Genomic DNA, 27,455 nt, shown 5'->3' with positions numbered 1-27,455 from the left:
TTTGAGATACAAATAATTGTTGATCAGACAAGCCACTCTGCATTACATTGACTTCATTACTACACTGCCAATAATCTGCCAAGAGAAACTGATTTTCCAAGGTTATTTTACCAACCTAGAATTTGCCTTCCAAGATTAGCACTTATAGAAGGAAATTTCCAAGCGTCACTTCCATGTTACTCTCTTATAAGTACTGCACTTCACTGTTAAGTAAGTGTTGCTGTAGAAACAAAACACAGGAATAACTACTCAGAAGGAAACAATTTAGCAACACTCTTTTTTTTCCTGATAGGTTCAAAGAGATGCAACGGAGTCCTAGTCACTGATTGGAGCATGCAGGAATTTGCATAGTCCAAATAATAATTTAAAATAGGTGTCTAATATCCCACCTTCCAACTTTCCTAAAATACTTCTCAAACTTCATCACCAGACATAATACCAAGTTCTCAAACTCAGTTGTACTTCACCACAACTTCATGCATTCCATGTTAACCTATGCTACAAACCACCTTTGTATTACAGATCTCCCCAAGCCTAATGCTTACAACTTGCTTCACTTGGAAATTTTCTCACAATTTTGCAATTACTTATTTTTATGAAAAAATAGTATATAAATATCTTTCATACTATGTTATGTTAAACCAAACAAGAAAAATTCCACCTTACTTCAAAAAAGCTTTATCCATTCAGAATAAGCCCTACTTCTTTCACTCCCCCTCCCCTTATACCTGGGTTGTGCAAATAGATTGTATAGAGCTTATCTGGACTCGCTTGGTCCTAAATTTGATTTCATTACTGTTTTCTCCTGGTTTGTGTAACTGCTTCCATTCTCTCTTATCATCTCAGGGATACAAACAGATACACCTGTTGTCTAAGGCAGCTTTAAGCTTTCCCCTGTTTTAGGAATCTATTCCTTCACTCTTTTTCTTAATTCATAATAAAAAAAGTTTATATCCTCCCTTCACAGGTCTGTCTACCCACAGTTTTCAAGAGATGTCAGAACTCGCTCCCTCCCAGACAGGAGTTTTAAGAGGGCCTTTTTCTTTTTTTTTTTTTTTTGGCTAGAGTGCAGTAGATGGGCATGATTTTCTTTTGCTATTATAACCTATGACTCTATCAAAAAGGCAGTGGCTGAGCAGCAGGGAGGAAGACTGCATATTTATCTGCCCTGCCACTGCTAAGGGCAAGGACCTGCTCCTACTGTACTCAAATCCTGCAGACACTCTGGAAGAAATGGAAATGATCCTCTCTCAAATCTACCGAGCATGCTTTGCTCATGGAGACCTTTCTAGGATACTAGATAGGACAGGAAACAGTGAAAGACAGCAGACAGGGTGCCTGTAAGCAGTAGCAAAACTAGGAAACTCCCAAGAAGTAGAAATTCCTGAGGGAGCTGACGGGCACCTAAGTCTTAGATGTGACAGCAAAGAAAAGTTTTTAATACACACAAAGATGTCACTGAAGAGTCTATTGCAGATACGAATCTGCTGAGAGGTACTGAACTAGAGATAAGACAGAAGGGAAGGCTCTAGGCTGCAAAGAAGCGAGGACTGGATTTGTTTCCAAACCTTTTCAGTGAGGGGTCTACAGTACAAACCTTATGAGGAGCGGCTGAGGGAACTGGGGTTGTTTAGCCTGGAGAAAAGAAGGCCGAGGGGAGACCTTATCGCGCTCTCCAACTACCTGAAAGGAGGGTGTAGTGAGGTGGGGGTCCGTTTCTCCTCTCAAGTCACAAGTGATATGACAAGAGGAAATGGCCTCAAGTCATGCCAGGGGAGGTTTAGGATGGGTGTTAGGAAAAATTCCTTCACAGAAAGGGTTGTCAAGCACTGGCACAGGCTGCCCAGGGAAGTGGTGGAGTCACCATCCCTGGAGGTATTTAAAATATGTGCCAATGTGATGCTTAGGGACATGGCTTAGCGGTGGTTTTGTCAATGTTAGGTTAATGTTTGGAGCTGATGATCTTAAAGTTCCCTTCCAGCCTAGATGATTCTATGATCCTAAGTGTGGTTTTAAGCCAGCAGTTGTGTTTTTCTCTTGGAAATACAGCCATTATATTCCATTAGGTTTTCTTATGCTCTGGTAAAACACGTTCAGGAGCCTTCAGTCTTGCTCACTTCAAAGAAATTCTGGAACTGTAGTACCTGAAGCTGGCCAATTAGGGTCCCTTCAAAGCCATGTTTCTGACTGGCAAGAAAAGGATAATGGTCTTTTTTTGAGTGATTCCCATGCTAAGACCAAACCCAGATACTATACAAACAGAACTGCAGTGAGCGGGGAGTCCGTTCCTTAGCAACGGTTTGTTAGAAGAGAGTCATTAAAACTCCTGGCCCTGTACCCCCGGCATAGCCTACATTCTTGTTTGCCCTTTTTCCATTTTTTAATGTTTTACTGCATGATACCACAATACAATCACAATCAGACAGTAATGCGGGGAGCAAGTCAAATTCTAGTTTAAGCGAGTCGAACCAAATACCTAAATCTGAAGCGTAGGTAGGCCTGACATGACTTACCTCTCTGCCTTTATGTAATCATATTGTTTTTCTCCTGCTCAAAACATTTTTAATGCTGATGAACACTCTGCAGGGAAGGGTGGAACAGACAGCACTATGCCCACAGGGCCCAAGTTCACAAGTTGTTTCTTATCTGTAGCCATTCTCATTTTTTTTCCTGGCAAGAGTTTTAAATAACTCTTAGCAAGCATTTTATAAAGATCACGCTGTCTGAGGCGTTCATGAAAAATATGAAGACTTAAACAGTAAATCTACAAGCATGACAAGAAGGGAAAAAAGGCAGATAAAACATGTTGGCTCAGCATGATCTGAAATAGATTAGAGAAAGACAGACTGCCAATGCACTTTGAATGAAATTCTCAGAACTTGTTACCTTCTTGCTGTTCTCCTCTAATCAATAAATTCAAGCAATTCCATTAGTCTGTTAATTCACTTAAATAATATCGAGCATTACTAACCAGAACAAATGAGGCTGGTAATACAGCACTGAATCAAAGAGTGCAACACATGAGATAGCCCTTCATCTGACTACATTTTTCACAACTCGGTTTTATGATTAGAGACTTCAAACTCTAAAATAAGTATGGAAACTCAGATACAGACAGCTATTTATTTAAACTCTTCCCTGCTTAAAAAAAAAATCAGTTGTTTAAAGAAGCAAAACCTTTCTTATCAGTGTGATGTACTTTATTTTCTCAGTCAACTCTAAAATGAGGTCACTGTTTGCACCGCACCATCACACTTCTATAATGCTGTAAACTCCACAAATGGCTAGAAGTATACTATGCCAGAATATGATCAATGAGAATTTGCACTGGTTTCTAATATGCATTATTTGATACACACTTTGCTGGGGGAAAATTCTGTAAAATCCACAAAACAAGCAAAATGGTCTCCACTTTATTAGCAAAATTTCAAAAAAAGCTAATCTCATGTTCACAAAGGTATGTTTTTGGACATCTGGAGTGAAAGTCCTGCCAGGTTTATCAAATTCTTTCAAATAGACCGACCTGTTATTTCTAGTTTGAGAACTGCATTTCAATATTTTTGTGACAAAAATATTCGTTATTTCCAGCATTATACTGTTTTATATAGAAGTCAAAACCAGTCTGAAGTCTACATAAAACATGCAGAAAACACCACTCTTATAGACTATATAAACTGGAAGGAAGTTCATCTGGTACCTGAGGCTTTTTTCCTAGATATACTTAGAATGGCAGATGTGACAGGTAAGACTAGACAAAGCTTTATATGACAGCTAGTCACATTGTCATTGTTTCCTTTCTATTTTTATTCACAGATTACAGAGGAAATTTAAAGTTTAATGATCCAGACTGCATTCTGTCAGTAGAATTAAGTATGGTTTCAAATGTTTTGAATTTCAGTGTTGGAATTAACCAGCTCCACTGAGTGAGCAAGACTAAAAACTTTCCAGCACTATTTGATAAATGGGTTTGAAAAATATTAGATACATAAATAGGTAATTCCCCGTGAAATACTTCCATATTGAATAAGATCTGATTAATACTCTATAGAGTTCTTTGATGATGCTGGACCACTTTCTTTTATTTTATATATACAAACAAAAAAAACTTCCTTGGTTAGAATTTTCATTTCATTTATTCTACTGTTACTTTTTTTTATTTTTAAAATTCGTTTTGGCTCAGTCCTTTAAATTTCTTCATTTTATTCTATGACAATTATAGAGCTCAGAGTTATGGAAATAAAGGGCAATAAAGTGTCTGTCGTGGTTTGGCCTCAGCCATCCACAAAGAACCACGCAGCCGCTCGCACAACTCCCACAGTCGTGGAAAAAGAAAACGACAGGGCCAAACTCGTGGGTTAAAAGAGTGCAATTTAACAGAACAGCAAAAGGAAAGACGAAAACGCGACTACCGTACCGCCGCGAAGCGCACCGACCGGACCCGCACCGCCGCAGCCCACCCCCGAGTGGCGACTGCTCTCCTCGCCCCGGCAGCGCCTCTTATAGCCCGGGCGTGGGTCACGTGGGAGGGAATGCCTGCCCCCTGCCGGCCCCGGGGGAGCTTAACCCCATCCCTGCCGCAACCAGGACAGTTTCTCATCTCTTAAATGATTAATAACAGCTGTAACATCCATGTCTTTGTGAAGAAGACGATAACATGGTAAAAGTATTAAAATTTTAGAACGAGTTCAAAGAAAACTGCTAATGGCTTTTAAAGAGAGTTGATTTTCAAATCATACGAGCAGACAAACATTGAGAATATTAAAGATGATACAGCAAAGACAAGGTCTACTTTCTATGCTGCAGCCACTGTGCGAGTACAATGTCTTTTTGTTGGAGCAAGTCCACATTGAAGAAAAACTGAATTCCTAAGGGAGTTTTAAAGTATAATAATTAAAGTTAAGGACTTTGAAAAGAGCAAAGTTGAGGCTCATTAAAATATTTAATTGCATTTAAATCTGGCTCAGTTAGGCATGACCAAAAGTTGTTATAAATTGAAGGATGTTCAGTAGCATATGTTGAAATTACTCTATCTTCTAAGCAGATTTCCTAATTAGATGTCAACATAAAAAGACACCATTACAGCTAATACCACTGTTGGCGAGTTCAACAGCCAGAAGAGAGACTAAATACATACAGAAATTGCACCACCTTCCTCTAAGGACTTAGGGCGAGCCTTTTTACATAGGCATTTTGGAGAGTGTTATGCCACGCTAATTTATTCTAAGAGTTAATTGAAGAATTCAGTCCTCACTCCTATTAAGAGAACTAAATTAAAGCATGAAAGAAGGAAAATCTCTTTACAGTTTTTCCTGAATAATGCTTTGCATTCTTTTATGATTTCCAGTTATTGCTAGTTTTCATTTTCAACAGGAAATCATGAAGTTAATTTTATGGTTGCTTAGAAATAGTGAAACTCTAGGAAAGAAAACTACCAATTTTAGTTCTCTCATGTAAAAAAAAAATACTGAAAACATTTTAGAAGGGCACATCTAGGATTATGAAAATACATATGTAAAAATGTAATAGGCTACCAATGACAGATATCACAATTTAAGAAAATTTTCCACAAACAGTACAAAAAACATAGGCCACTCCTCTTACAGCTGGCAAATTTCATACATATATAACAAAATAGAAGCTTCTGCAAGTCAGTGTTCATGTAGCCTGTACTCCATCTCCAACAATTGTCAATGTTGTATGTTTCAAACACAGCATTGAAACCCACACAACATTGTTTTATTATGAAATACTGTTCCTACTCTGCTTGGGAGCTAAATTTCCATTCCCCTGTCCTCACCAAACTGAACTGGTTTCAAAACACTCTCCTTTAAGTCAGTGGCTCTTCTTGTGACATGTGGTATTTTTAGAGGTGGCACTGATTATTCACCTCTGCCCTGAAACATCAAGAAGTCAATAAAACTTTGAATTTTTATCAGTCTGTCACACATTACTGAAGATGTTAGGGGAGGGAAAAAAAAAAAGGAAACAAAAAAAGAACAATCTCCGGCTCTTCCCAGGAAAGACACACGCGAGACTGAATGGAGTAAGCAGCCAGAGAAGAAACTCAGTAAACACTTTTTTGTGCTCAGACGCATGATGCTGGCAAGAGTAAAATCACACTGTTCAAAAAAGGAAGGAAGCCTGCTCACATGGGACACTACGGCTGACATTAAAGGAGCTCAAGTTTATGTAGACAGGAGAGGATTTTGATGTTGAACAACAGAAATGTGGACATTTTGCCTAATTCAGCAGTAGTGGCACAACGACTGGTTAGTTTTGTATGGGAACAGAAGAACGATCCCTTCTGTATAAAGGGAACCAGGTAGAAAAAAAAGACAATCCAAAACATAGCACTATTATGATACACACTTCCGAAACACATTATTTCCTTGAGTGAAAAAATTAAGTGGCTTTTAGAGATTATTTTCTACTGCACAATTTTCCAAGCTTTGCCAACGTTAGGACTTTCTAGTCTTCTGTCTGCAGTGTACAAAGCTGGAGCTGGGGAGTTGCCGGAGGCCTCTCTCACACATTTCTCTCTCCTTTTAGCTGATCACTCCTACTAACTGACTTAAATCCAGAGATAGACCCTTACCTACTCAGTTCTTTCCCTCTGTAAATATCCACATAAAATCCCACCTTTAAGATTCTCTACAAATAAATTATTGCCTACTACTGCCACAAACATCAAGAAGGTTTCATGCATAAAAAGCTAAACAATTCAAGGAAGAAAAGAGGAATTAAGAAATAAAAGGAAGTTAAAATATAATTGTATGGCTAACCATCTGCTTCCACAGGTCAAATATGTTGAGTTAGAAGACTTTTGGTGTTTTGGTACATTCTACAAGTCTCATCTAGGATCTACACTTTCACCAATTGCCAAGGTGTTACGTGCACGAGATATGCAATTGCCAAGTACAAAAAGAATTTTCCATGCAGAAAGAACCATCAGCCAAAACTTTTCTGGTACAGGGAGACTGAGTTAAGTCAAATTCTACTCACCACAGTTAAATGTTCCAATAAGTATGCCACATCAACCATATCTGCCAGAATTAGAAGCCTTGTGACAGCCGTAAGCAGAGATCGTGCTGCTTGGACAACAGCCTGCCTCTTAGGCAGATAGCAGGGATCACTGGTAAATGCCTCTGCTGATACCTTTAAGGCTTGACCTGCAAAATGAAGACATAAATTTCCTTAGGCTATATCACAACACACAGGAAAAAAAAAAAAAATTAAAACTTGATCAATTCTTTGGCAAGTCACAAGTACTGCCAATAAATCTGGCATTTCTTTGTTGCCTTGAAATGAAGGTCAATTATTATAGATCATGCAGAATGTTCCACATTTTGAATGATGTGCCCTTTCTGTTCTTCTGAATCATTTAATTCTAAGATAATTCCCTTGGCAATCACATCATTACTCTTAACTGTACACAATGATGCCAGGGGCGCTATGTTGAACTTTTCTAGTCACTGCTTTTTATATTACTATGTACTTTGCCGTCCTTGCTATTAAATAATTCCTGGTCACAGAAGGGAATCAAATATTGCTCTTCTCATTATAAATATAAGTTAATGGAATGAAAATCTCATACATGCGAACATCCGACTTGGACATAAAATATGTGAAATCTATGCAGTGGAACTAGTAACTGTGCCAGTAGACGACAATATACTGCTCTGCAACATGAAGTTTCGCAAATGAAATTTAACAAGAACAACAATGACAAACACCCAAGTTTACTTGCAGCAGTTTGTCGCCTAGATTTGCTCTGAGAAAAAAAAAGCCATTACACTCATTTCTAAAAGCATTTCAAAGTCTATTACCACATGAGGAGCTTTGCTAGTGATGGCACAACCTTGAGAGAACTCACTCTACACAGACCAGCATTGAGAAACTCTTGTCAGACAAGCACAATCCGCTAGAGTAAACGTTTGACCCATTAAATTCTCTATATCAGCTTGGAAACCTAAGATGGATCAAAAGTCACAAAAATTAATAGTTTCGGCTGTGCTAAAATTAGGAAACATCACTAGTAAACGTAGCTATTAAAAGACTACGTATTCATGAGGCCAGCCCTTTGTTGACAACTGCCTTAAGCATGTCCTGGATTTTGGATGCAACAGCAACAAAAAATATGGCATTCAAAAAAATTCAATATTGCTCCAAAGTTGAATCTTTTGTTTATTATGCAATATTCTTTCTACCTATATCTAAATTACCTAAGTCTTGGTATAAGAATGGAGTATGGTTCTCCAAGCAGTCATTTGTATCACAGAGGTTTTCTACATTGAGAGAGTGCAAGAACATGTAATTTTTTTCTACAAATTCTGACCAATAGTAGGGAGAGAATATTGCCTGTTGAAATAAAATTCACAGTACCCTTCGCACTGTACAGCTTCATTCAAAGGTAAGAAGTCTGGACAGGCCTCATGCAGGAGTGCTATCGGCATGTCTACTTCAGAGTATCTGGTAGTAAAGTCAAAGCTAGTCATGCAAAAAGTTTTGCTACCTGAACCAAGCATGCATTTTTATAAGCGTTAAGGTCCTCAAATCAAAAACTAGGCAACAAGGTTTGTACGAAATACATACAATCAGTAATCAATGCATATTCGTAGAAATACATAGAAACACAAGGGATTTCCTGTAATTACATAGATATAGACTTATGTGCTCCCTCAATCAGAATTGAATGAGAACTACTCAAGTGCACCAGAGTTTGCCAGGCTGGTTCTATACGTGACTTCATGTTGTGGTTTAACACCAGCTGGCAACTAAGACCATGCAGCTCTTCACTCCCTCCCCTCCCACCCCCGCAAGTGGGGTAGGGAGAAGAGAAGAAAGGAGAGGGAAAAAAAAAACAAAACAAAACAAAAAAAACCCTCATGGGTTGATGGTTTAACAGAACAGTAACGAAAGACAAAATAATAATAATGGTAAAAGAATACACAAAATAAAGTGATGCAATACAATTGCTCTTGCGACTCGATGATCGATTGCCCAGCCCATCCCGAGCAGCAATCGTGGATTACCACTCCCCGGGCAACCCCCATTTATATGAGCATGTGGCCTATGGTATGGAATATTTCTTTGGCCAGGCTGTCCTGTGTACGCTCCCTCTTCACTTCTATAGGAAGCTGAAAAAGTCCTTGACTTAATATAAGTATTACTTAGCAACAACTAAAACAATGTGTGTTATCAACTTTATTCTCATACTAAATCCAAAACACAGCAGCTACTAGAAACTGCATTTGAGAAAAATACTGAGCAAAGGCCACGGAAATTAACCTACCAACCACTAGAGTCTCCATACCAGCACCTGAGATAGTACTGGCCTGATTACCAGAACAGTGAATACTTCCAACACGCTGAAGCTCCTCAGATTTCCAGGAACATCCATCTTTGATAGTACTCTCTGTTTTTCTCTTGGATTTGTTAAAGTCTTTGTGTAAATCATGTATCTCAAGTATGTGATTAGCAAATACCATAAATAAATAAAAATCACACTAATTTGAGACCTGGTTCTAGCACCTGCTACATCTCAAAACAGTGAAAGTAAAAAAATTTCTTGTGCTCAGGACAGCAAATCAGAACTTTTCTCTAGTATTTGGTGAGATAATGCACCATAGCTGAGCACATCACAACAAATAGAACTACAGGAAATTAAAATCAAATATTAATCAGAATGACTGATTTTTAAGTTTTTTTTATTTCCCCACCTGCAATGGAGAGAAACACCTCTCCAGATGAGTACTTGCTAGAAGTTTCAAAGCACTGATTTGAGCCCAGTAATCTGGGGCGTGGGGAAGTAAACAGAGAGTGTAAACCCTGCTTACATGCGTACATATCTTTGGATGTACTTTTGAAGGTGACTACTACAAGTGTTAATAAACTGTTAGCAATTTGGGAAGTTTCAGTAGGAATTTAAGATACAAACTCTGGAAATTCCCTGCGTCTTAGTAAGAACATAGGAAATACAGCGTGTACACACTATCATAAAACTAAAATCCTTGCCCTTTCATTCCTTTAGCACTTCAAATAGAAAGAAAACTTTCCAAATTTCTGAGAACAAGCAAAGTCAATGAATAACAAAAACTGTCTCCATTTTATTTTCATACTATTTAACTACCATCTGTTTGTCCTGCCAATTATTGGTTTTTAATATCTTAAATTTACCATGTTCTCTTTTGTGCTGTAAAAGTACAAGTTAACATCACGTTTTTTATGTATCTGGAATGTGTACACTGTAATATCAATTCAGACCATTATAACTGTCAGATTCATAAAAACGTTTGCAGAAAACCAGGAAGCTGACACATGCAATGTCTTAATAAAACAAGAAAGCATGAAACAATGGAAATTTTTCCTGCAATTAAGATGTATGTGTGGAGCTGTCCACCTCGGTCCCTCAGGATTCATTTTAACAAATACTGAGTAAAGCATCAGGGAGATGCTATTTCCCAAGACAATAAAATTAACATCACCACTGCTTGACTGGCCACCTGGTAACTTTTGAACTTTCTAACCAACTTCAATAAAATTTTTACACAGAGGAAGATATTCAAAGTGAGCTAACTACTTTTCCGTGAAAATAGGAAATTGGGAAAGAGAACAAGTTCAAGCCCTTACTGATGGCAAGCGGGGCCTGGCAGCAAAAGCTCACCTACTACTAAGTTTCAAGAATCTACAGAAGTATTGAGACGCAAATTTGAAGGAAGACAGGCTCTCCTTTTTCCACTATTTATTGACTGACTCCTTTGGTTTTTTAGACATAGAGAACATCTGAAGTGTTTATAAGAAGAAGAAAACGGCATGCAGTATTCTACTACCTGTTATTTATTAGCATTTACTTACAAGGTAAGCAAACAGACCCAATTCACTACTATTTTTGCAGTGTCTTGGGCCATTCGAGCAAAGGCAAAGCAGCTATTGACTTATTTTAACTCAGCAGTTTAAGCCAGATTTGCAAATAGGTTTTATCGCAAGATAAATGTGGCCTGTTAACCTCACATACTTCTCAGAATAAAAGGGTAAGTAGCAAGTCAGCTTGGTGACCGTTGGGGAACTTAAAACTTCTTAGGCACAGAATCTGCTGCAGTTCAGAAGAACTTCTGTAGAAAACTAGTTCAGTCTGGAGAAACCGAGAAGAGAATTAATGAAGGGAAGGCGATAAGAAAATAAAATAGAATGGGTTAGTTTGAGGAGGGAGAAAGAGGAAGAGTGAGAGAATCAACCAACCAGAGGAAGACTATGTGGAATCAGTCCCGTGGTTCAACTCTCTGTGATCCAAGGCCTAGTTTGGTGTAGTACAACTGTGTGACCTTAGCTGAGAAAATTTTTGGTAAGGTGCAAGCAAGTACATTAGCTAACATCACATAGATAAGTAAAAACACAGACAGAAGTTGATTTGTAGAGACAGTAGTAATTAGCAGTCAAAGAATCCAAGAGGAAAAAATCCGGACATGAAAAGTTATAACCCTTAGGCAAAAGAGCCAGGAGCTTGCAAGATAACAACTCTGCAAAACTGAGCCACAGTTCCAAAGGAGCAACAGAAGCTAACGTTTTCCCACATGACTGACAACTGGCCAGCATTACTGGGTGTAATGAATACATTAACGCTTTGCTCAGTTACTCATTGGTCTTAGCTATCTACTGTATGCATTAGCCAATAACCAACTACTTTTTAGTTTGTAAGTTCTGTATACCCTGCTAGTAGAGTCTCTTTGTGCACAGTAAAAGCGGCCAAAGAAAACTGACCAGGAAAGCAGATTTGACAGGAACTGGTTGATTAGAAAGGAGTGAAAGTACTCAGCTGTGAGAAGCCCAGACAGGAGTGAATGGTGAACCTATGAGTCGGTAACTGAATGGATCAGGAGAGAACTGAGATGTACCTTAGCTGAGGATAGGAGACAGTGTTGTTACCAGGAATATTTAATAAAAGTTGGGAACAAAAAATATAATCCTCTGACAGCACAGTGGCTCCTCAGATACCTCTAGTGTAATGTTTCACCCTACCCATAAACAGAAGGCTGAACGGCACGTTCACAGGCCCCACATGTGATTATTTGCCCAGGTCCCTGCTATCGTGCTTTCCAGAAGAGAACAGCCATATGGATTTGGGTGTTCTTCAAGCACCCGAGATGCTTCAAAACCTCAAATAGTCCTAAAATCCAAAAATAGTACCATTTCAGCACTGGTATCTTCTGAGTACTTGAACCACAAAGAAGATGGAGCCAGACTGTTCTCAGCGATGCCCAGTGACAGGGCAAGAGGCAATCAACACAATCTGACACACAGGAGGTTCCATATAAACATCAGAAAACATTTTTTCACTGAGAGCATGACTTAGTGGTACAGGCTGACTAGGAAGGTTGTGGAGTCTCCATCCTTGGAGCTATTCAAAAGTTGAGTGGACATGGTCCTGGGCAGAATGCTGGCCCAACCTGAGCCAGGGAGTTGGACCAGATGACCTCCAGATACCCCTTCAAACCGCAACCATTCTGTGATTCTGTGAGTGAGTGTGTGAGCAAAGACAAGACAGAAGGGTCTGAATATGACCCGTCCCTTAGAAATGAGTTGGACATAAGCTGGGAGGGCCAGATGAACAAGTATAAAATCATGACCCTAAAACAGAGCAATCAGATGCAGCCTAGGCAGATAGGAGCTGTGAGTACAAGCAGCCAAAAATAACAGCTCCGACAACATGATGTTAGAACTTTCTTAAAATGCACTAGACAGCATGACAGTTCAATGCAATTTCATCTATTTTATTGTAATTCCCATCGAATGGATATTCTTCCATAATTATATTTGTCACAAACAATGAAACGTGAAAGACAGTGCCCTTCTAGTGACACAAATAGGGAAGGAGAAAGATGGGAGTATTCACGGTATTTCAATTATTTTAGACATTCAAATGAGAAGCAATTTAAAGAACCAAAATCAAGATATAACATAACTACATAATTATTGGAAGACTGATACTTCCAGGACTCTATTCAGCACACACGGATAGACGACTCCCAATGTAAATAGTGCTACTACCATTAGCTTATTGGATACTGACTGCTACGGTCAAATTACCACTACTTATGTGTGTGCTTACAAAAATATATTCTTGAGCATAGAGAAAGGTAAAAAAAAGAAAAAAACAAAACCAAACAGTCCAGCCACAGGTAATTTTTGAAAAAGTTAGAGGATCCATGCACTTCACCCAGCACCAAAAATATCCAAAAACCTTCACAAAGATCCATTTAAAAACAAGTCAGCTAACTGTAAGCCTCTTGGCAAATTTGCTGTTGGCAAATAGCTGACAAAAGGTACACACTTCCACTGGGCCGCTAGCTGATGGCACGCAATCTGTCTATACAGATACTTACTGTAATACCACTAACTGCAGTCAGCGAGCACCCCTCAGAGACAGCGTTCAACATCACACTCAGGCAACAGCTAAATGTTCTTTATTGGCTTAGGCAAAGCCATCAGAATTATGCTTTCTTCTTTGATTTCTTTGAATAGATTTTCTTTCTCCTACTAAATCCTATCTAAGCATCACATTTCTCTTCTATTTGTTTTTACATCTGGCTTTCTCCTCTCATTTTTTATTTTTAACTGCAGCAGTGTGAAATCCACATGGAATGCTGTGAATTTTATGCCATTCTTGTGTCCTCCCACACCGAGGTATTGTTGCCAAGAAAGTCCTCTCACCCACTCAAGTGAACTGCACCCTTAGAGACTGGTGGATTTACAGTTCAGAGAAATACAGTTCTCAAAGGGAGCCCACTGACTAAGGGAGGGAGGGAGGTACCAGAGTCAGTAAAAATCTTTCTAGTCTCAAAGTTGGGGGCGGGGGGGGGGTAGGAATGATGGTTTATAGCAATAATAGAAAACTTACAAACTCTGATTTACACTAGTATTTGCAGCCTCAAGTTCCACAGGCATGAACTAACACATAAGCAGAATCAGTACCAGAGGAGGTTGGGAGTCAATGTCACCTCAGAGCACAAAACAACCTACCCTTCCTAAAAACAAGAGCTTAAACAATACTAGTCACTAGTATAAGCACCTGTTCTGCTCCCAGAAATACCATCTCCGTCTGCTACAGCAAATAAAGGATTCTGCTTCAGCCAGCCAGCTGGAAGTGACACTATCAGTGTCAGGGCAAAGCAGATTGATACCTCCTGCATGTTCCTAATATTCAACCCCATGATAACTCAGATTCTCACACTAGCTTTCTGTAGATGTTACAGGACATTTTTCTCCTGCCACACAGTCTCTTACCCCACTCAGATACCACTGCATTCTGTTGCATTGCAGTTCTTTCACCACTGCATACCAGGAAGTTACACTTCCACATCTCATACAGTTCTTTCTAATGTGTAATCAGAGCCACCACACACCCCCTTCATGCCTTACACCCATCTCTTCATTCCCCCTTTCCCACTCAGAAACACCTGATCCAGTGACAGTGATGTCAGAAGCTTTTCTACAAGGTATCTATTCTTGGTTTGATGAAAAACGTGTACAGCACAGATTATTTTGAGCCACTTGAATATCTAAATTGTTTCTCCCAGAATGAAAGTCCCTTAGATGCAGAGCACGTGCATGAACCTCAATGTAAATGAGAAAGCAAAGCATATTTTAAAGATTGGGGGGGAGGAACAACACACAACAAATAAGAACATAGTTTAATACAAGAGATCACTATCCTCTTCTTTCAGTAAATAATCTTACAGTAGGCTCCTCATTTCATGCCAGTGAATGGTAGTTGATTCCATGCCAGTAAAGTCTTGCCTCTCCTGTTTAATTTCAAAAGACACTAAATATGGACATTCAAAATGCCAAAGTATTTTTGTCTAATTTCTTTTATAGAGTAACTGAAGGGTCAAAATGTAACTCTAGCAAGTAACTCGCTTTCAATTCACTGTTGTGTGTGATGAAAGGCTTATCTAGGAACACACTTGGGCATGATAACAGCTAAACGCATGAAACATTAACATTGCAATAGATAGAAACAATGCAGACAAAAACTGTTGTGTTTCTGACCATATATAGTCAGTAAGGAATGGCAATAAATACCAAACGTTTTAGCTATGCCTGTAAAGCTGTTTGAAAACTGTAAGCTATCACACCTTGACATAAATGCAAGAAATCCTTATCCTAAGTATAATGCTATACTTTAACGCCAATTCCTAAGAGAATGTTTCCCCACGTTACTGTTTTGTCTTAAAATTGATTAAATATCAGAATCAGGACATTAATTAGAGTCTGATGTTTAGTGTCAGAAGCATTCATGGTTGAACAATGCTTCTTATTCCTTTGTATAGGGGTCAGTTATTTTACCATTAATTCACAGCACATTATGAATCAGAAGGCAATTTTTTGAAATGCCATATAAATGAAATCTCGCACTGAGAATTTTTCAAAATACTTAATTTGGGTTTATTACACTATTTTAGAATAAAAAGTACTCTTTAACCAAGCTTCACCAAACCAGATCAACAGGAAACATGGCAGTTCTTCAGTTACTAGCCTGGTGGATTTCTGGGTGATGCACGTAGTCCACCACCCACAGGCCTGCCTGGCAACTCATTTAGTAGAGCTCCAGAAGGTGGTGAATCAAGATGCAGATAGAGATAGGCCTTAAAAAGTACTTTATTTAGAGGCAAATCAAAGCAATATGCAGAGGACGTCTGTATTAAAACGATCAACTCCAAGACTATAAATCTTAGGTAAAACTTTGCATATGTCAAAGGAAGCAGAAACTAGAATGTGCCTGCCATTCGTTATAGCAACACCTTCTTTCAGATGTCACTAGCAGAACTCACTAACTAGATGTCACTAACTGAATTCGAGAGACAAAAATCTTATCTACTGACAGTGTTTGTCAAGACCAAACTGTAGTCAGTGAAGCCATATCCATGCCCCCATTTCTGGAGACGTTAGATGAGTAACTAATGCATCAGATGAATTAAATATGACAAATCTTCTATTTATCTTATCTCCACTGTTCACTTTTAACCTACTACTTTGCCCCTTTATTCCTCAAAACATTATTTTGAACAGGATTATCGGCAGCAGCTTGCAAAAAGGCTATCACTCCTCTAAAAGGAACCCCTATTCATCAGCTCCAAAAGTAACAAAGCAGCATTTTCACACTGGTGATTGATATTCAAAAGAAATAAGTGTTGAATTCTCATGTTACAGTCTTGAGCTCAACAAGCTCAGTGAGTGACACAAGCTAAAATGTGAAAAGAGGTAAGAGTATTTATTCTTTCCAGATGTTGGTGTGCAACTCTGGGACTGATAGTTCAGTCCACATCTGAGTGAAATTATCTACAGCATTGTTTCAAAATTCCACCACACAGTAAATACAAGCTGTAGCCATATGCAAAAATTCATAATTTATTTAAGAGCATATAATATACCTGCCAGTCACCACAGAAAAATACACCCACAGAAAATTAAATGTTATATGCTATGACATGTGTGGCAGGTGACTCTATGCAAGCACAGTTTACGACCCACATCCTTTCAAAGACCTTCAAGCAAATAACATGAGGCATTTAACAGCAGCAGCACGTCACTCGAGTAACAGGCAATGAAGTTACATATGATGTGGCATATCACAAATTATAAATAATACACAGCTTTAAAGGACTAAAAATATCTGTAAAATTAACAAACTGCTATCTATTTTACAATTGTTCACCAACTTCTTAACATTAACTTGTGTGGTTTGGCAAATACTTGGAGGAAGATAGGCTGTGTATACTCAATTTGTCATTGCATAACGACAGGTGATAACATGGACTTAACTTTCTTTTAAAATGTATGAGGTGTATATAATCTACTTTATGTATTATTTATTTTTGTAGTTATCTCTGATCTTGACTGAGAATCAATAAATAAATTGAAAATGCGAAATATTTTTATATTATCTATGTATAAAAATCAATATAAGACTATATATCTTATTCTTGTGTTATCGGCCTGGAATGGATGGGCTAACATTTTAAGAGTACTCCAAAATGAATGATTTTTTTAAAAGCCTCAGCTGATCAGTATGACAGATAACAATGATATTTGCTGGTCATAATGCTTTTAATCACAAAGGACCTTAAGGTACCTCAGACACCATATGCATATATCAAACTCTAAAGTGCAGCCATCTCTGGATCCAGAGGAAGCCAATAGCTAGTAATCACCACTCTGAACAACAGCAGGGACTCAGAAATCGCCCCAGCTGCACATGGAGGAAGACAAAATAAAAAATAAAAAGAAAAATATCCTCATTAAGTTGCAACTTTAGTAAGAGCAGGGTGATATAAAGACCTAATTTAAATGGCTAACACGCAGTCCTTCAGGCACAAGTTGTCAGGTGCCATAAGAACATACACCACACTGCTCAGTAGCGAAAAGGCTACTGAAGTCCAATTTGCCCCTTCATAAACCCAAGCCTGGTTGCTAGCTCATTCGATAACGTGGCCTCATAATAACTTTATGGAACAGCCCACTGTTCTTTGCCTGCCTGCTCCCAGTTGTTTGGGAAGGCTTTCACCAGCCCCTCTTAATCTGATGCCAGGCAACTCTTGGGAACCATTTGTTTGCAAAATTCATGGAACACTGATGAAAGGACATGATTCTCAAATGACCAGGCACTAAAAGCATTACTCTTCTGTCTCCTTTTTCCATTGAAAACTTCTCCTGAATCAATTTTCAAGGTTGATTTCTGCAGGAACACAGTTTGGATGTCTGTCATGCAGCTTACTACTATTTGAGCCTGGCCTTCATATTCACCCAATAGGCCCTGATTATCCATGGGGAGAGTAAAAATCAACAACGCAACAAAGAGGCTGAAAGAAAATGGGTAATACAGTGTTTTGAGCAGATCATAAAACCTAGTCCTATTCTGGGAGTCTGGTTCGACATGGGGAGATAGGTCATGAGGAAATGGAATACAGCAAAACTCACCAAAGATGAGCTGCGCTATCATGAGGGAAAAACTTGCAGTGGGTTAAAGAATCCATCTTCCTCCTACTGAAGTCTCAAAATGAGACTGTTACTACTGCACAAAAGAGTGAAGATTTCTGTTTTCAAATTTTTAACTAAAAGGCCTCAATCCCAGATCGAGGTAAACAGGTCTTTTCAAGAAGAGCGTTAAAGCATGCATTAACTTAAAATTGTGCTTAACAGCCACTAAAATTAACAAGGGGCATCCTATCCTGTCTTCACTGAAAAAGAAAAAACAAACACACACACACCCCCCCACAAAAACAAACCACCAACAAAACTTTCACTGATACAAGTTTTTCCACAATGGGGCCCAGCTTGCACACTTTACCTCCTTCCAAGTGGTATTTGAGAACGTACAATTAGACAACTCAAAGTTCAGACACTTGCACATCAAACCATATTTCTCATGGATATCCTAGCTTCATGTTGACACCAGTGTTACATGGTTAAACTAACTCCTCACGGTGCCTACATTATTTGTCATATACTTACTCTCTTTCTGGACATCAGTGAGTGCTGCATGAAGTTCCTCTTTAAACACAATTGCTTCCTTGGCTATTTTTTCCCCCTTGTCCAACAGATTCCTGGTGGCTTCTTCCACAGAAGCTAGCAAGACACGAGCTCTTTTGGAACGGCCCTTTTTCTTACTAGAAGGATTCTGTGGACAGTTCACTAGTGTTGTAACCTACATTTAAAAGAAACAAAAAAGACAATAGTGGTCTAAGTTCTATAATAAGTGAATTTACATTGTTTTCCTATTTTAAAAAACTCAAATTAATATAGTTGAGAATAAGCACTGGGATTCCTCCTGCTTTAGAGACAGGCAAGCTCAGCATACATCCTGAGAATAGGCAAAACGAATCGAAATTCACAGGTAATTTTACTTAATATGTCTCATCTTCGTATTCTTCTTTCTGTATGATCAAAGCAAATTCAATAAAAATCTCACTGTCATATTAGCCCTGATGCAAACTCCTGACACTGTTTATTTTAAAATTTCCTCATGCTAAAAAAAAATTGCTAATGCTACTAAGGAAGCTTCAGCCAAGGCAGGAATATTCAGTGCTGAATCTTCCCATCCTTCCAGCTTAAATCTCCCAAGTTATCTCAGAAGCAAATACCCAAAATGAGTATAGATACATTTCAAAATGCTTTCTCATCTTACAAAGGAGGGTTGCAGTGCTCAGAAGGCAGCATGTCAGAATTCTCAGGCAGGCTCTCAACATTAAAATGGTACGTCATTTTACTCGGAATGTAGGTTTACTGCAGCTTTGTCCTATGTTTTTTACCAATGCACTTCAACATCCATAAAGAACTTATTTTTATATAGCAACCCACTCCACATTCCTCATCATCTGACCACAGCCTCCACACTCCAACAGAATGTTTCTAACAGACCGTTCTCTAAGGCATTGCTTGAGCTGTCACACTAAGGAAAGGATCCCAAAAGATTTTAAAAGAAAAGTGCTATACAGATATTTTAAAACATACTTTATTTTCATTAAGTTCACTGATGTTTTTTAACCCTCCTTCTATCCTGTTCTCTGTGTCAGAACATGGATAGTACAATATTAAGTACAGATCTAGTCTCGGAGCTCAATGAACACATTTTATATAATTGCTTCATTTTGTTAAATGGCATTCCAATCATCAACAACATTGTATAAGCAAAGCAAAAGCTGTGTACGAATTTCTCAGTCCAGCAGGCAAACTTCGCTAATGACTGCTGTACAGCTTGTGGTTTGAGCTGGTCTATGGAAAAGGGCTCCATTCTCAGGTATAAAATGAGAACAGTGTGCTGGCTGTGCCCTACCTCACCTTTAGATCTTGTTCATGAATTCATGCACTTTAGTGCTTTTCATAAATCAGTATTCTTAAAAGTAACTGACAAACACCCTCTGGGAAGCATTTCTATAAACACATCTTTGAAAGACAAAAGCCCTGACCCCTACATCATTCATGTGGAATTTGGGGGGAAAAAGGACCAGCCACTTGACATCAACTGCTTCGGCATGTCACATGGAGACAGCAGCATAAACACCTCTGGCTCAGATTGTTACACAGGGCTTGGGTATTTTTCTGACTGTGGCTCGAAGAAAGTAAATGAAATTATTTATTGCACATAAAGCAGCCAGCTGGTAGAGAATGCACTCGGAAAAAAGAATAATATATTTTATTTTTACAAACCCTATAACATTATTTCTAGAGCATTTACTGCAGTTTCACTGGTCATATTTTTAAGAGCAAGTAAAAGAGATTATATGCTGATACTTCCAACAAGAAAGGCGTAAAACACTGCAAAAAATTAGAAGCTGCCCAAATCCTATCAAGTAAAAGACATTTTTTAAGTGTCGTAACTATTTAATCACCATTCCCAGAACATAATATATTCTATTTCTCAGATTTTTACTGTAGTTCCATTTTTATGTAAAGTACTATTCTGTGTACTGTTCATTCATGTTTTGGAGGAGGAGGAAAAGAAACAAAACAAATGGAAAAATAAAAAAATAATCGTTCCTGCAAGTGAAAACTCTTGACTGTAAAACCCTTCACCTTCAGCATCACTGTCAGAAAATATGAGAGGCAGCTTCTGATCACAAATACAAGTTATAATTTCATAGATAGTTCTTGGCTCATAGAGATTAAGGAATACAGAAAAATTACTCTGGATTCTCTAACACAGAATCCCAATGTTGAATGCAAAAATTTTATGCAGATCTTACATTGAAATAACTGAACTGCACAGAACCTAATATAGCGTGCCCTTCTGATCCACTGTCAACACGGCTTGTACTGTAGTGGCAGAAAACACAGTCAAAATGATACCATTATAAGAAAAAACATATTCCCATTAATCCTGCTCATGCCCAACTGCATTTCCCAGTTAGTAACACCTTCTTATTGCTACATACAGCAGGTCTCCCAGCATTCAACAGAAATCATTGTCAGGAGGTTATTTTGGATCTCCGTGAGGAGCAACAGCCACAAGGATTTTTTTAAGAGAGATTTTCAAGACCATATGCCACCACAGCTGCAAAGCTGAACCATGTTGTTGTTGCCTGTTATTACCACTATTTAATTGGCTGAAAGGGTGGGATTTTTTGTCATGGTTATCCCAAATACTGAATTCCTAAGGAACTGTGCAGCAGTTCTTCCCATGCTATATTCAGTTCCTGCCAGCCTTTACAGATAACCTTTTTACTATAGCTGTAGTTAAGGAAAAAATGTCTTGGTACCTTGAGTATCAAAATATTTGGTTCATCTTTGATATTAATATAAAAGTATCTTAAAGCATCAATCATAAAACTTTTTTTTTTAATTTAGTTCAGTGTAATTGCAATCCTTAGACATTTGAAGAAACAAGACATGAACTCAGTGATCTAATGACAACAGCAGAACCCCCTGCTCACTGCTTCAAACCCGAGTCAGACCTTCGAGGATAACAAAGTATTGCCCATACAAATAAATACTGATTAGTCACTTTCAGTGCGCATAGAACTAATAGTGTATGTTTTCTGTGTGAGCAAACTTTTGTCAGTGTGAATGACAGGTGAGAACAAATGCCTTTCAAGTTACATATTTTCATCATTGATGCAAGAGGCTCTAGAACACATGGATGTTTCTACATATTCTGTAAAATTTACCTATTTCTTGCAGCCGTAAACTTTCCTCAGCTGGTATGTATAAAACATAAACAGATGGAAGACAAGGGGTTTGGCAAGGAAAAGCTCTTACAAATATTTACTTATGTATACATACACACACATAACATGCATTAAGAGTGTGTGTATACACAAATATACAGAGAGCACTTTAGATACAATATCCAAATAAGTGGCAAATTTACAGCTTATCAGACTTGCAATGACTGCAGAGCAAACGCAGTTATACAGTGTTTCCTGCATGAATTAATTAAGCTGTATCAATCCCATCAAATCATATCTTTCAAAATTTTTTACATGTATGTAAATTCAAAAGGAAAAATTCTTATAATAGTTTGCTACAGAATCAAATTCATACCTAACCATAACTATAATCATTACATAGTATAGCAAATAGATTAAACAGACTTCAGTCTCTGAGGATGAGATAAAACAAGAGGATATTTTCTATTACATTAATTTTTATATTTTGTGAGTAAATCTAGCACAGGCATGACAAATATTAGACATCAGCTATGCGAATGAAAATGCTTTATGATCTACTGATTGCTTCACACTAATTGCTCCATGACAGAGCGCATCTCTGATAAAACCCAGAATTAACGGAACATTGTTGGTCTGAGCATGTACCCAATTTATATCAAGGCAGCTGTCAGCTGAATGATGTCAGTTCTGACAACTATCACTTTCAGTGTGCCAGATGCATTGATAGAGAACTTCACCTAAAAGACTTCCTTTCAAAACTAATGTCCTCAAAGCACCCGGAATAAAATAAAATAAAGGCCACAGACAGAGAGAACCCCTTCAGGTGAGGGTGCAGGCGGTGGACAGGATTAAAGAAACTTTTTTGCAATACTTCGAAAACAAAGCGCAGCTATTAGTACATCCCCATGATAGTACAATTTATAAGGCTGGATACAGAATAAGACTAATGCAGTTATGCCACTTCCAACATATGAGTTTCTATCTCTGCAGAGCCATGCACAGCAGTATTTGAACTTACCACCCTGGGTCAGGCCACTGTTTGGGATGCAAAGAGGGAAATGCAGTGAGACTGCTGCCCCTACAGTCCCCCGAACATTGTAATTTAGGGGCATTGTTTTATTCCAAGGATGGAGAAGTTGCCAAGTCAGAGCAGGTTTTATACAAAACAACGTGTCATACTGCTTTCACAGTTTCAAAGTGATAACCACTGCCAATTGCAGATTGCAGGGAAAAGAGAGAATCTAGCAGTCATTTGCAAAGTGACTTCCACATAGGCTGGTTTTGCCTTCATTTTTTCTCATATTGATGTTGTTAACTTAATGATTGCTCTAACACTTGGCATACGTGGCTAGAACAGACTTCAGAAAAGCTCAAACACTTCTACTGCCTCTTTCCTACCAGAGCATTACAAGACAAATAAATAAATTAGAACATACATCTCAAAATAAAGTTAAACTGTGTTCAAAGCAGCAGCTGCCAAGTGGATCAGGCCAGAACATAACACTATTCATTTGTATCTGTGACTGGTGTGATTCTCTTTCTAATCATAAATCAGTTTTCATTTATTGCCTTTCAGCATCTCAATCATCCTTCTTTGAGTATTGGTTTTAATGCCTGCTTTTGCATTTTCAAAATTCTTTCAGTCTCCTCCCCACTCAAACTGCAAGTTTCCCTTCCACAGTTCTGTTATGAAACAAAGCATTAAGGTTGAGTGGGGGAACAGACAGCCAAAATAACATTCTCTGTCAACCAAAGGATTTCCATTTTTAACAGGCTCAAGCTTTTTAAAGATGCTTGAGGAGAGTTTAAAAAAAAAAAAATTAGATGGTTTCTTTGTTTAGTTCTGAAACTGAATTTCTTTGTTTTGTCAGGTTTCTTTGATCCTGCAAAACTCAGGCCAAAATTTACATTTCCTAATCTCCTCTAAAAATACCCACAGTGTTGCAGCTTGCCTGAGCACAGTCTGACCTACTAGTAATACAAGAGAAAGTTTTAAAATGCAGTCTATCAAGACATCTTTTCCTACTACTCTGAAACTAATTTTGTAATCCATCCACACATGATGCTCCAGCTTGACGACTTCCCACAAACCACTGAACTGTTAACTGAGGTTTTATACACCGTCAATCACACTGGGGCAAAAATACAGAAAGGCAGACAAAATGAGTGAGAGGCAGCTCAGTTAGTAACAGCTGGAAATGAAGTAATGATAAAAAGAAAAGGTTACTTTCTGAAACAGAGATTCTTCCAGAAGGGACAAATGAGTAATGGAGGAAAAGAACATCAAGGCAAAAATAAGAGATGTTGAAGATTATAATGAAAAATTAATAAAAGAAACTGGATGAGTTAGAGGCAAGAGTTTCAAATGGGGAAAATACAACTTTATTTTTTAATGAGAAATTTATTTCACTGAATTAACTGATTTTTAAGAGCAACTTTTCTAGAACTGTTATAAAACATAATCAGCACCTCTTTACTTTTCCTAGCTTTTAGAGCACATACAGCACTTCTGGAACAATTTAAGGACTTTTCCAATATGAAAGTCCAAATTAACATAAGAACCATCACACCAAACACACTCATCATTTTATTGTCCTCCTCTTTCATCTCTGTATTCTTCCCTCCAATCATTATGTGCTGTTGCTTTAATTATAATCTTACTGTTCCCCTGTATCTGGTCACCAACCCTTGGCAAGCCCAAGGAAATAGCACGCAAAGGAGTGGCTCCCAGGACACAGAAAGAAAGATGTCATCAGAGCAATGTGTGTGAAAAGAATTGCATTTCTGGAATAACAAAATTTGCCATGTACCTAAGTGGCTGAGTGCAGTCAAATGAAGCCCAGGAGTTGTTCGAGAAAAAATATTTTTTCCTTTCACACCTGTCCAAGTAATTGTTTCAGTCTTAATTAAAAAGATTTTAACTTTTTTAAAAATAGAGAAGTTGCAAATTGAAAAAATGGAAATCATAGAAAATTTGGTATACATGTCCTTTTTTTTAATAATCTGTATATCCCCAATTCTTACATGTATATAAATAGAGTAACAGCCAGGGTACAGCATTCAATCTGGCTTTGCTCTATTTACCAAGAGTCATCCTCCCCAGCATCAGTTCTGTTTGTTGATTGTTAACATAATGTTTACATTTTTACATAATTTAACGAACCGTTATTGTCTTGTAAGGGGCAAACTCAAAGAGTTTGGAAAGATCTTAACCAACCAACCACCGAAACTGCTTTACAGCCATTATACCTGACCATCTTCACAACGGGAAAAACAATGAAGTATCCTATGTACATAAGCAAGTGAGAGAAAATTCTGAATGAAGCCACACCTTTCTGTGACCAAACAGCAGCCAGAGCAATGACTGCCATGTAAACATACCCTCGGGCACCAGGAAAAGAGTACTAAATAAGCAGCGTACAGCTGTGACAAGTAGTTTGATGTACAACATCTTGGCAAAGCTGAAGGACAGTGATAAGCTGGCACACCTATGCTATGTGTAATTGACAAACTAAATGCAGGTACTCCGACATCTTTGTTCTAAGTACAATGAAGAGAAAATTCAAAATAGCTTGAGTTTCAAAACAGAAGATGTCCTTTCTGTTCTTCACCATGTAACATATCACTACAGAGGTCTTTTAACACTTTCTAAGTTATAGACATTATTTGCAAAATGAGTTCAGGTCTTCTGCAAGTAGGTCCCTTTCCATTGTTTTAAAAAAGCCATTTCTAATCCATACCAAATATAGAGATAATGAGAGACTCTTTAACACACTAATCACTGCGTATTTAACCAGTGATTACTTGAAATAGAACCGGAATATGCAGTAAAATTAGTCCTCCTGAAAAAAAAAAGTTAACTACACACCTGAAAGCATTTTTGTAAATCCCTCAGCCCAAGTTTTCTTTAGTTGGAAGGAAAAATGCTACTACAGGTTTATACAATATGCAACAATTGCATTGTTCTTAGTGCATCTCTTCTAAAATGCAACAGAACGTAATTCTTTTCAAAATTCAGATAAAGAAACTCACCTACAGATTTCAAGGCTTTTCTTTTCCACTCTGTCCACTACTTAAAATATGAAACTTCTCATGTGTTGGAAATCCATTTGCAGTGTATTCTACATTTAAACCTCAACTAGATAATACTGTACAACAGACTAGTTAGAACATGCAACATTTGCTATGATACACCGCGTAGCATTTGCAAAACTGGAAGTGACTCAGTGAATGACCGAATCTGGAAGAAGACAGATGCCCCTGGACAGTTTCTGAGCCAGAGTAAACTACAAGTACAGAAGACCTGTGGGTATAGCTTTCATAATAGTGTTCTGAGCCAAAGTTCTTCAGCCTTATTCCTTTCCCTCTATGGTTATCCGATTCATTTTCCGCAATACTAAAATACCTGAATTATCAATGGTTCCAATAATTTCTCCACTGTAAATGTCTGGATCTGCAGATCCCGAGGATCAATTTTCAGTTTAATGCTTGGCACTTTTGTAGACATTTCTCCTAGGTACAAAAGAAAAAAAAAATGCAATAAGCAATTATTAGCCACAACTGCCAGTGTCACTGCCCTGTGTCAGAGCCCAGAGAACTGCCTCTTGGAGTACAGACTTGGTTCTATAACAGGCTTGGATTTCAAGAGGTAAAATGAATTTTTCCGATTCCTCATGTCTAAATTGTGAAAAAAAAGTGCAGATACTTGCATAAACTGTAAAATAATAGTACATATAATTTCTTCTCATCCAGATTTCTCAATTGACCCTACATTAAAAAATACACAAGGGTAATTGCGTGAGAAGACTTCTGAATGTAAGTTCTCTAGTAGTCAATAAAAAGGAGCTTTAAAGCAAAAATTATTATTACATTATGGAATTTATCACAAAACAAAGACATTAATGCACAATACCTGCATCTTATTCCACGTGCCAAATTACAGTGGTCATATGAATACTTTAAGAACAAAAATATATACAGCAGCTCTTAAAAGCCCTGGCAATTAATAGCAGGAGAAAGTGAAACATTTCGTTATTTTACGCCCTGTAATAACAAATATTTTCTAAGTGTCAACACAGATTAAGTCAAGAAAGCCTATTACTGAAGTCAATAAGACAGACTTAAAACTAAGTAAGGTCTTTAAGTTGAATACATCATTCATTAGGAGCTTGATCCAAAGTCCACTGATGTTAATTTAAGGGTTTTCACTGAGTTCACTGGGCTGTGGTTCAGGCCTTTAGCTGCAGTGAAATGTGTGTGTGCCAACAAAAAATTATGACTGTGTTTTAGTAGGAATGCAACTGATTATTGCCCCAAAATAAAAGGCATTTTAAATTTTCCAGTAACTTAACTTCCCATAAAATATAGCTCAGCAAAGCCTTTTCAGCCAATAAAGACTTCAAACACACAAATAATAGGTATCTGTCCTTTTTAAGCAGGACTTATTATAACCATTGCTGCTGTATAATAAAGTAATAAGGTACTGCAATTGTGAAGGCTAAAGAGATGTATTGTCACCTTCCGCTGAACCTGGCATTGATCTAATACAACACAGTAGGTTTAGGGTTTCTACATCAAGTTGTGCAGAATCCGAATTGTTTATCACAGAATAGTTATCCACATTTCACTTGCAAGCAAAGATAATGTGAATGATAATTAAAGAATTAAGGTTAAAGGTAATTCAGAGTTTTGCCATTCTTAGCAAAGGTGCCAGGTTAATTCTTTTATTACAAGCTATAGTAGTCACAGCCCTAAGTTCTTGCAGATTCAGCTGCACAGTCAGGTGGTAGCATA

At 37.9% G+C, this 27,455-nt stretch overlaps 1 protein-coding gene across 1 annotated transcript in view; it reads right to left on the bottom strand.

Annotated features, from left to right (window-relative positions):
* CTNNA3 (catenin (cadherin-associated protein), alpha 3) overlaps positions 1-27,455 on the bottom strand; it is a 518,658-nt gene that overhangs the window by 486,100 nt on the left and 5,103 nt on the right. Inside the window, exons 2-4 of the mRNA XM_009894002.1 lie at positions 26,068-26,174; positions 18,508-18,700; positions 7,003-7,169 (exon numbers count right to left, since the gene is read on the bottom strand). Coding sequence (XP_009892304.1) covers positions 7,003-7,169; positions 18,508-18,700; positions 26,068-26,174 — 467 coding nt within the window. The remainder of the gene's footprint in view (positions 1-7,002; positions 7,170-18,507; positions 18,701-26,067; positions 26,175-27,455) is intronic.

Source organism: Charadrius vociferus, unplaced genomic scaffold, assembly GCF_000708025.1.
Source record: "Charadrius vociferus isolate BGI_N301 unplaced genomic scaffold, ASM70802v2 scaffold611, whole genome shotgun sequence".
NCBI classification, from domain to species: domain Eukaryota; kingdom Metazoa; phylum Chordata; class Aves; order Charadriiformes; family Charadriidae; genus Charadrius; species Charadrius vociferus.
This window is presented reverse-complemented; position numbering and strand designations above follow the sequence as displayed.